The 11,568-nt window shown below is 42.9% G+C and overlaps 1 protein-coding gene across 14 annotated transcripts in view; it reads left to right on the top strand.

Annotated features, from left to right (window-relative positions):
* Positions 1-11,568, top strand: part of FHOD3 (formin homology 2 domain containing 3) — a 456,454-nt gene that overhangs the window by 328,198 nt on the left and 116,688 nt on the right. For 5 of the 14 annotated variants that reach the window (XM_019637921.1, XM_019637916.1, XM_019637917.1 and 2 more), the window contains exons 11-14: positions 716-820; positions 3,601-3,951; positions 4,368-4,442; positions 9,935-10,048. In XM_019637921.1, the coding sequence (XP_019493466.1) occupies positions 716-820; positions 3,601-3,951; positions 4,368-4,442; positions 9,935-10,048 (645 nt within the window). The remainder of the gene's footprint in view (positions 1-715; positions 821-3,600; positions 3,952-4,367; positions 4,443-9,934; positions 10,049-11,568) is intronic. The other 9 variants (XM_019637923.1, XM_019637926.1, XM_019637925.1 and 6 more) reach the window with 5 other exon arrangements.

Raw genomic sequence — 11,568 nt, 5'->3', positions numbered from 1 at the left:
TGTGTGTGTGAACTCCCACCCCTTCACCCAACTCTGCTTTTCTTGGGTTGGTCTTACTCACAGGCAACCTTCCTCCACTAGAAGTTATAGGCAGCTGCAGATTTAGGGTGTCCTTATAGCTGCTCATCCCTAAAGGCGCTGGGAGAAATCCCAGGGGTGACGTGGATTGACTCCACTTAAGACCGTGCAGGCAGCCTTAAAGTGGGGGTGGATCAACCCCTGGATTCCATTCACTGAGAATGAAGGAGTGGTTTGTGAAAACCAGATGCCCATCATAGAGGTTAGTGCTGGATGGGCCTGACCGTCAGTGGTTTCTGACCGAGAGGTGTGCAGTGAAAAGGTGAGGACTCTGTTTGCTGCGGGAGCTGGGCGTTACTAAGAATACTTACTGCATGATTCCGTGTGGAGGAGGAAAACCACATAGGAGGCCTGCCCAAGGCCAGAAGCTCCCTGAGCCGCCTGTGGGGGTGCGGGGCAGCAGCAGCCAGCCAACCTGACAAAGAAATTTGGCCTGTGCTGGTTTATTGCATCTCCACCCCACATTGAAATTTCCCCATCTCAGAACTGTCTTCCTTTCTCCCAACAGATTGAATGTGCTTTTTTCATTTCAACCAGCTGGAGTATTTTTGCTCCATCTTCCTGTTTGTCTGTAATGCTTATCTCGCTTCTCCATCTTGTCTCTGTGTGCATTTCTCTTTTCCTGGCCTCGTCTCAGGGATGAGGAGGAGGAAGAGGAGGAGGAGGAAGAGGAGCAGCCAGTCACAGAGCCCAATTCAGAGGAAGAGAGAGAGGACGATGCCCTCTCTCAGGGCAAGGACAGGTACCAAGGGCTGGACCCTCCCAGGCCCCCGCTGAAAGACAAAGCCTCCTCCTAATGCATAGTTTGCAGCCACATGTCATTCTCCTTCCTTCCTCACTAGCTCCCACTGGCAAACCTTTACTGACCCTGCGCACAGAGTGACTAGTTCTGTAGAAATCACTAGGCACGTTTTCATTAGAGAACTGTATCTTTTACTCAAATGCTGCCTTCCTAACCATGCTTTAGGGAAGACTCACCCAAGTGGTTTTCTTCCCACAATTCCCTTCCTCATTAAGTGCTTCAGCTCAGTCATATTGACAGTGACTAAAAAGATGTTCATCTCTGCTCAGAAAATTTTAACCCTTTCAGCACTGTAGTAAGAATAATTAGGTGTGTTTCCTTCTTCCTACTAATTTTACCAATACAATATTAGCTAAAAAATATGTGTGGGTAACTGCTGTGTAAATGATGCAAGTTTGTTTTTTTTCCAAATGGACAGGAACACTTTTCACCCCATACAGCATAGAAAAATTTCCAAGTATTTATTCTGATGCCCAGAACAACTAACATAGCTCTAGGGACCTTTGGGGAACTTGACTGTCCTCTAGTCACCTCTCCAAGGTGCATTCTTTCTGTCTTCAGGCAATGTTAACAGACACGGGAACCTTGGAGATGTTTTTTAATTTTGTAGCTATTTCCCCACAATGATGTCTGTATGAAAAATAAAAGTTGATCACGGGTAATTTCTGATATTTTTTAATGTCATTTCCTGATATCCAAAAATAATTCTAAGTTGGTTTCCTTCACTTTATTAATTACACTTCAAATTGACATTTTTTTTACTGTTAGTCTTTCTACAGATTAGCAAAAATCAAAATCTTGGATAAATTAGGGTAAAATCTTTCTCTTACCAACTTCAAAGTCAATATTATTCTTTGTTGCTGCAGTTTCATTCTCCAGGCCACCAGTGCACCTAAAAGTTCTCAAATAGGCTCATTTGACATTCTGAGACAGCCTCCATTCTTAGGGTAATAGAATCCTCTCAGAACTGACAACCTAATGGCTTCTCCTCTTTGGAAATGTCTGAGAAGAAGCCAGCGGGGTATGGAGAGAGAAAAGAAATGGCCTGGTGACAGAGAGTGAGCCACAGATTTCAGAATGAGAGGGCGAGAAAGGTCAGCATTCACCAGAGCCCCTTGCCCATGCTGAGAGCCCAGCTTGGGGATAGTGACTTTTTAGTTAGGGAAGCTCTGGGAAAGGAGGAGGTTTAGTTGACATTTCACCTTAGGCTGAAAATTAGCCACAGGAAATTAGGCAGACCTTCAATAAACACATTGGTATGGCTCCATAGGTGCTTACATGTGCATGTTCTCTCTCCTACGCACAAACCCTTCAACCTTCAGTGACTCACACAGTACAGCACGTATAGAACAGATGAAAGAATTGGGCCAGAAAGGGCAACTTTCAGAGGCATCCCTACTGACACTGTGCTGTCTTCACGTAGGATTGTTGTTTGCACAGGCAGATGGTTGTTATCCTATCCTGTGAAGTGTCTGACTACAAGACTGATGCTGGAGGGCACCCTTGATCATAAACTATAGTCAGGCTTTTCAGTTTTAGGCAGTAAAAGTGTGTATGTGCAACACCAGGGCTTGACCTTGACAGTACCTAAAACATTCATTAACATTGACCTGGAAGTTTTATGTTCCCTGGTATAAACCTATGAATGTGGTAGGAGAAATTCCACTTACTTCTGTGGGTTTGATGTCTTCCACTGTTCCCCCTTGCTTTTGGCTGCTTCTTTGGTGTGTGCCCACCACACATACCTACCATGTGTGCCTGCTGTGTGTGCCAGCTTCACATGTGGCAAGCCTGCTGGAAGCACTTCATTGTGGTCCCATATCATCCTCCTATTGGGCCAGGGAAACCTCTATGTCCCTGCCTTTATATGCAGGTGGAGTTCTAAATTTGAGGTAGAAAAGAAAACTGTTCACATCCTATTCCCAAATGAGCATGGCTGGGAGTCAAGTTCTCTGGAAAATGCAGAGTTTAACATAAATCCTCAGGTTATAAAGGCATGCATCAAAATATCTAAGTAAGCTGAGCCCAGTCCTCTGAAGGTGGAACGTTTTTACGACTGTAGCTGTGGCAGAATGAGCCCTGCCTGTAGGAATCTCCATGTCTAGAGCCTAGAGGTAGAGGAGGCCCCAGGGAAAGGGTGACATGTGCAAAATGTGTCTTCATTATGCGCCCCTCCTTCCTGCCTCTTTCCATTCCTTGCTGGCATTTCTTCTCTTTGATCCATACCTGCTTAGAAGGGACAGAAAGCAGTGACTACAGCATAGGGCTGTGGAATACCACTTCCTTAAGGCTGGGCTTTTTAGGTACAGGACAGATGCTCTGTTTGACCAAGATAAAGAAATGAAGTTCAAATTGTGGAGATTCTGGTGCCAACATAACCAGTGAGGAGAAACTTGGGGGGCTGAGTGAGAGTGCAGAAGAGCTTTTGGGGCTCCATTAAATCCCCTCACAAAGACCTCCATGCCCAGAGGCCAGGTGGGTCTCACCTCCCAGATTGGCAAACTTAGGGTGCCAGCATAATTGGGCATACCGAAGCTTCTGGCGATGGGCTTTTAGACTGCAGTTCAAGAAGCACAGCTGGGTTCTGAAGTAAGTGGCCATAACAGGCATGGGTTTTTACATGTCTTTTCCTTTTGCCTAACTTTTGCTCCTTCTCTCCTGCATCTCTTTCCTTCCCCTCTTTCCCTTTTCCTCAACCCTTCTCCCCGCTGGGAAAGCAGCGAGGCCAGCCCTGCCTCAGAGCAGAACCCCACTGGACAGGATGCTGCTTCCGAAAGTCCAGCCCTCCCCACTGCATCCAGCGCCACTTCGCAGGGAAAACAGCTTCCGGCCAGCACAGCAGTGGGGGGCCTCTCGGGCAGCGGGTCCTCTGGGCCTGCCCTGCTGCCACCTCCCACCCCTGCCTCAGCCTCTCGGTCCTCCTCTGCTGCACCTGGCCTCCCAAAAGCATCACCCACCATAGAAAAACTGCCCTATGTGCCTCACAGCCCCTTCCACCTCTTCTCCTATGACTTTGAGGATTCGCCCTTATCCACCAAGGAAAAGGAAGCCGAGGCCCAGAAGGAAAGCAGGTAGATGCGGTCTGCATGGAGGCCTGTGTGAGGTTAACCCTGGGGAAAGCAACACAGCATGTTAACTGCACTGCTTGGCTCATCGTATGCTGTGTTTGTGTGGATTCCAGTCAGAGCAGAGAGCAGTTGTGGTGTAAACTAACTCCCTGACCACTGACTAAATACTTACCAGTATTTAGGCAAGGTACAAAAGAAAATTGTCATCTGCTTGAAGTAAGGAGCTTTTTCATTATAATACAATGATTAAGAATGGGTTTTAAGTGGAAGATTTTAAAAATATGCATGGTGTGACATAATCGGTACATTTCACACTCATCTGTCTGGCACAGGGTCTTGTTTGACCTGCAGAATTCCATGACGTGCTAAGTCATCTTTCCATGAACCGTTTTGAGTGGGGCTTTCCTTCCTTTTAACAGTTGCTCTGATTCTCTCCATTTGAGCACATATTCTGCCTCTGAGCCTTACAACTTTCGGTCTTTCTCTTCTAATAGGTGGGTGTCTTTATTTTCTTTCCCTTTTGTATAGCTTTCGGTTTTTATTCTAATATATACATTTTCTTTTTTTAAGGTTACTTATAGCTTCCCGTGAGATGGCAAACAATTGCAGTTTGAGTCCCTTCCTGTGCATTCATACAATTACATTATTTAAAGTGTGAACACTTCAATAATTCTTATAAAAATTAGAGGGGAGGACAGGGGGTGGGAGGTGTGTAAATCAAGACAGCCCAGGGAATTTTCAGCAGTTTACCCGTGTAGCTTACCTGTGTGCCTGCCCTTCTCTGATGCCTGGATTAGAAACTTTTGCAGAGCAGGGAATGGGGAACGGAGGGTTGGATACTTTGAACAATGAATTGTCCAAAATGAATAATACCGATAGCCACTCCCATCTTAGAGTAATCATAATCATCGCTGACATTGATTGAGCATTTAAGAGCTAGGCTCTGTGCTTTCCATGAAATTAGCACTTTAATATATCACTTAACCCTTAAGAGGTAGGTTCTATTCCTTGCCCTTGTTTGCAATGAGGAAACTGAGGCACAGAGAGGCTAGGTAAGTGGGGAGTGGTTTCCATCCTAGGCAGCCTGCTCTAGATTCTGGCCCTAACCTGTACATTGTGTAGGCCTCTCTTTTAGGCATTCTGTCACTCTCTCTCCTTTATGGGCTTGTGTATGCAACAACTCCTAATACCTGGCCTAACCCTGGCTGCTGTCTGCCAGAGGTTCTTCAGGCAAGTCCTTCCAGTAAGACGCTTTTGTCAGAGTCTTCTTGGGGGACCCTCAGCCTGGGTGCCCAGCAAGAAAGTACACCTTCATTTTGAATGAAGCGTTACAGGACCTGGGCCTGGCAGGCAGCTCTTTCACACCACAAAAAAATGGCCAGTTGCTATGGGTGTCAGGCATTCCATCTGATAAATACAAGAATTAATCTAGAACTGTGGTCATTAACCATTTTTGCTTACATAAAACCTAAAAGAATTTTGAAACCTCCCTCAAAGTTTTAAGTAGCCTGTCCAGTTTTTTATCGTAAGCTTAAATAGTTTATAAAGGATGTAATTTGTCTATTATATATATATATGTATATATATATATACATATATGCTTTAAATTTAATTTATTTTTGTCAGAACCTTGGGGCTTTGGATTGAACTGATTAAATTATGGAAAACGCTTACATATGCCTAATTGGCCAAGCCAGTCTCAAATGAGACCTAATGTCTTTCAGAAAAAGTCTGACCTCATGTTTCAATTCCAATAAGCTAATATGCGTCTCTGTGACAACCATCTCACTTCTGGGGTCTGACAGGTAGGTGGATGAATAGATAGAAACAATGCATGAGGTCTGGCTCTGAGTTTGTCCCTGGATAAATAAATCACTGCTTTCTCCTTTCTTAGTACAGTAAAACCTTGGATTGCTGAGTAACGTGGTTTGCGAGTGTTCCGCAAGATGCGCAAACATTTCTAATACATTTTAACGTGGTAAATGAGCGATGTCTTGCAATACGAGTAGTTTGTTTCTGGAACGATTAGGCTTGCAAACCAAGGCATTACTGTATTTCTTAAGGACTTTCCTCAGGAGGGATACTGTCTCGTATTATTCCTTTGCCTAGCACTCTGGAGACTTTACAGCTCAAAGTAGTGCCCCTCACTGGTTCAGCCTGGATGAGAAGGTTGCTTTTTTTTTTTTTTTCTAAAAGTGGAAGGCAGTTGTGGAAGGGGAGACAGGACAGGAGAACTGGGAGACCCTAGGATGGCCATGGGAAAATCCATTTTAAGAAAGAGCAGATGGGGAACTCAAGGATCTGAAATTTCACGTCCTCCTGTTTCCTGGCTTTGTGTACCTCCAGGACGATGTGAACTCCAGCTTGAACATCTCCAGACTACAAGTTCTCTACCAGTCTCTTCCAGGTTTAAGATTCTGGGATTGCTGTGATCTTTCCCACAGTCCTCATGGACTGTCTCCAACACGGCCCTTAGGCCCTCCAAGGACAGTCTCTATGTGCATGTTAAGAGCTGTACATTTGACTGGAATAAAAATATCTTGGCAACCTCATCTTCCCCAGTGGTGTTAGCCCATGATGGTGAGCCAGGACTTTCTGGTGATAGTCTCACAGCCTCTGGATGGGCCTCTCCTGGGACCCAGGTCCCTCCCACTTGGTCCCCAAGCTTCACTACTACTTATAGCCCTGGGGGATGGGAGCGGTAGGTAGAAACATATAAATTGCTGAAGTGAATACACATGTAAACTGAGGAAAGCAGCCGCATGTTTGTGAATGAGGATTTCATTAGATTTAACTGAGAAAAGTTTACCTTTTTTAAGCGATTTGATAGGAATTTGTATACAATATAAACATTGTTTGCTCCTATTAGTTTTCTGATGGTCGTTCGTATGGTTTTCTTCAGTCTGTCCAGCCACAGATTTGACTGATCAGTGGGTGACTGAATAGGGTATAATAGAGACCAACCAGTTAGTCATTAAAAAGGATAATAATAATAATAAAAACTAACGAGTTAAGTGAGTGAATTGTATGATCTAATTAGCTTGACTGAAATTGAGAAGCAAAATTGGACAGACTGTGAGGTATTTGAATTAATTGCTCAGCTTAGAAAAACCAAAGGAGGAATAAACACATTATGTTTGTTTTACTTTCATGTCATTGAAACATAATTTTAATAAAGTAAACCTGTTAAAACAGTCTACAAAAGGATGCCCACTTTTGGTCGTAAGTTGCATCCAATAGTCAGCTGAGAGTCCAGGCAGCTAGCCGGGTGACCCAAGGCTGCATCTGAGCACAGGGGCCTGGTCTCCCTGAGCGCTCAGCTCCTGGTGGCAGCCCCCTTCCCCGCCTGTGTCACAGAGCTCGATGACTTGCTTCTCTCCTTCTTCTTTGTCCCTGAGCTTTTTTATTCCTTCTCTCCTTCTTCTTTCCTTTGTATATATGTTCTTCTCATCATTTGCTTTTCTGCTTTCTCCATGACCTGTGGTTTGGGTACCCTCTTGAAGCATCACAGCAACACTCAGAGAAGCAGTTAACTGGTTGGACATGTAGAGTGTTGGGTTTCTTTAAGAGAAGAGAAAATAAATGCCAGAAACCAAGTCCCACAAAAGTGGTGTGTTCACAGAGGAGGATGATGGAGTAACATTGTGTGATCTAAGACCCCATCTGCCTGGCAGAGGGCCTGGTCATGAGCACAGGCTTGACATGTGGTCCCAAATAAACAGATAGGAGCCACAGTCCAGCATACAAGACTTAGCAGCATAGGATAGGTTGGGGGAAATATAAATATTTCATTTCTTTCTTTCTTTTTTTTTAAAGATTTTTATTGGGGAATTGGGGGAAGGGGAACAGACAAGTTGCTATCCTTTTTTGTTCTTCAGTTTAGTTGTGGAGGACATTGTTTCACTGGCCCAAGTTGGCACCATCATTGCGCTCTTCCTGGGTGAGGCAGATCAGTCACCAGCTTCTGGCAGTGTCACTGATCCTCATATGTGGGATCCGAACCGGGGCCCTCTGGCATCCCAAGCCAGCTCTTAACCAATGTGCCACTTGGCCAGCCCTAAATATTTCATTTCTTGTTATAATTAACCTATTAAGGAAGTCTGACATTTCATCTCTGTATTTCACTTTTTAAAAAAGATGGTCTGGGGCCGGCTGAGTGGCTCAGTTGGTTAAGAGCTCGCTCAAGAGTTTGAGCTCTGAGCAACAGTGGTTCGAGTCCTGGCCCGAGCTGAGCAGCCGCTAAGCTGCCAATAGGTAGCAGGATGGCTCAGCTAAAAAAAATAATAATAATAATAAAAAAATATATATATATATGTATATATGTATATATATATCAAATAAATAAATAAATAAATAAGATGGTCTGTTTTTTTACACATAATTTTTTACCTTTAAGAATATTTTTATACAGTTGTGATGAAACTTAGTGTATTATATCCTGATATTTTAATTCATTATATCCTGATATATTAATTTCAATATACCAAGGTTGCCAAAAAAAATGTATACACATTTTAAGAAAGGAGAAAACTATATTAAAATTATGCTGATGGGTAACCTCTTTGAGCACCTCTTGTAATTGCGGAAGTCAAACGTGACGTGTATTCATCTTTTGTTATCGGTATATATTGAATATTACAATTTTAGAATAGTATTTTCCTTTCTTAAAATGTGTATACATATTTTTGGCACCCTCTCTCTATATAAATATTTTTTATGTTATCACTTATAAAACTGGCAATCATTTCTAATGGTTGGCTAATATCCCATTGATTCATATATCACACTCTCTTAGCCATTCTTACATTGTTACCTACCTAGTAGGGTAGTTTCCAGTTTTTCACTGTGATCTCAATAATGTTCCAGTGAGTATCTTCCTGCATGACATTTTCAGTATATAAATAACCATAAGGTCATGATAAATTCCCCAAAGTAGACTTACTTTGTCAAAGGATATCTATCTACATTTTGAGGTCTAATTGCTTCCCAGAATGCTTAGTGCGGATTTCTGTTGATGGGAGTTTGGACTGGATTCACCATACGCAGGAAGGTCTGGGCATTTTATGATAGTGACCCTTGAGATCCCATGTACCAAAATACAATGTCCCTAACTAGTTTAGGGGAAGGAGTTGGTCCTGCTCTGTGGCTGAGTAGACTGAGAAGTAAAGCTCTCTCTCTGAAGCTTATTATTTTTCAACTAATCATGAGTGTCCACCCCCATGCAAGGGCTTCAGGTGATGATTTCTTTTCTGGAAATGCACTGAGTGATGATAGCTAAATATAATTGCTAAAGAACATTTATTCTGAAAAACAGAAAGAAAACTCAAATTTTACGAATCCTGAAACTTTCAGAGATGACTGGGAAACAACACACGCTCTTTTAAACCTAGTGGCTGTAATTTTGGTTCTGGGGAAATATTGGATGAAAACATTGATATACATGTCTCCAAGCAGCAGGCCAGTCCAGAAAGCCTGGGGGTATTTTCTTCTTGATCACTAGCTACATGATGAGATTATGTTTAATGAATGAAATCGATTCAGAAATGCCTAAGGCAGAATTTTTAATAAGATGTTTCTTTAGTCAATCATCTGGGATTGGCTGGAGATCTTTGATGGATTTGATGCTAATTGCACCACTAGGAGAGGCAAGAAAAATCTTCATGATTCAAATGAAAATAATTTGGATTCTTAATCTCTGTTAGCAAATAGTTTTGCTGTACATTTTATAAGACAGGAAATAAGAGGGTTCTATTTCAACTCTGTCATAAATCCTGCTGCCTAATGATTTTGGACTTTGGGGAACTTCTCTAATGAGCAATAATCAAAACAAAGCAGTTAGAGCAATCAGAAACAATGTTAGCATCTCCAGACTATTTTTCTTGCAAAAATTAAGAGAGTTTGCTAAATGTTACTCATTTACTGACTTGTACTAATTTCTCTGTCTCCCCCCACCCCCACCCCCAACTTAAATCTCTGCACTCTTTAGGTACAGCAACTTTGGAAGCAACTCTTATCACTCCTCAAGACCTTCGCCTGGGCCCACTGGGCCTACCACTTCCACATCATCTCTTTCACCCACACAGGACGCCAGGCTGGAAAGGTGGGTTTTATAAGAAGTGTGTTGATGGCTTCAGTGTCCTCAAGCGAAGAGAATCAGTTTCATTAAGGGTGCCTAAAGGAAACCTATAGATCAAAAATATAATCTGAAGTATTTTCATTTACAGAATATAGTCCCAAGGCAAGAATATACACTACTCAGTAAGTAAATATTTTATTAAAGATGATATTTTATTGTCTCATCTCCCTGTACACTTTCAATAAAAAGCATACATTTTTTCCCCTAAAATATTTAAATGTGAATGTTTTGATTCACTCCTCAAAAATTGTTCTAGATGTAGTGTAAGCTCTGCAGTTTATCTCACACATGTCCGTTTTCACCTTTGAATGATTAATTCTATGTAAATGAGGATGTAGTGGACCCATTAAGGTATTGTGAAATTAATCCAGGACCTACCAGAAGAGAAAAGGATTGTATGGGTCCATGGAAGGAATTTAACTTGGCAAGAGTATTAGACCACCAGACATTAACTGATTAAAACTCCGAGAAGCGAGTGATTACACAAGGATGTGTTTACAAGGGAAAGGTAAGACCTGTAATTTTAGACCAGTTACAAACAGTTACCCTTACATGGCAAGCGTGCTGAGTTAGAGAAAACTGGCTAGGGTTCCATCTCACTCACTGGGAAGCTATTTCATCCCTGAGGGCAAAGTGCCGATTATGCCAACCCTACCTTAGAGGGTGGTTTTGATGAGCGGATGAAAAATACACATGAGAGTGCTGTGTGGGCCCCACCGTGTGGGTTCAGTGAGAAGTGACAATGCATGATGTTGGAGTATTAACTTCCAGCAGCTCATTATTGATCTGAAATCTCGACACAAGCAGCTCCCAGGGATCATTTGCCTCAGATCCTGAATTTAAAACAAATTTGACCTGTATTCCGTGTTCTGATCCTCGTCTGTGTGTTGTGAAGTGTGTTTTGCTGAGCGCTGCTGATGATTAGAGGTTCAGTCGGGATGTAGAGCAGGCAAGAAGGAAGCCCCAGGAAGAAGAGCTGTCCAGTGGGGTCTGTGTGGTCACACATCACTGTTCATGTCTAAGATGTGCTGTAAGCCCCACAGTGTCAAACTCTCAGGTTTCCCAGTCCAGTGTGGCCCTGGACTGGGCATATTCAGGCTCAGGTCTTAGTAATGAAGTAACAAGTTGATTACCCTGAAGGCACCCTCTGTCTTTTACCTTAGGGTACCTCTTCTTGGGATTAGCTGAGGTTGCCTGTACTGCCAGAGAGGTCACCTAGAAAGAGGATGCTTGTCATATGGGATGTGAGATTTGGGGCCAAACTGAGGAATATTAGTCTGATAGTACATCACATGTCTCACATCTGCTAGGCTGTCAGCTCCTCTGGAGTAGGAACTAGGCTTCACTCATTGCTGTGTCCTCCATTATACCTGGGTCCTGTCCGTGGAGAGCTGTGGTAAACGCTGGTTGCAGGATTGTGTGAATTACCCACTCATTGGTTGGGGAACAGTTTGGAGGCCCCTAGAAGTAAGAAATTATAAGGA

Source organism: Hipposideros armiger, unplaced genomic scaffold (genome assembly GCF_001890085.2).
Source record: "Hipposideros armiger isolate ML-2016 unplaced genomic scaffold, ASM189008v1 scaffold_36, whole genome shotgun sequence".
Classification (NCBI taxonomy): Eukaryota; Metazoa; Chordata; class Mammalia; order Chiroptera; family Hipposideridae; genus Hipposideros; species Hipposideros armiger.
Note: the sequence above shows the minus strand (reverse complement) of the source record. Positions and strands in the feature narration are given on the sequence as shown.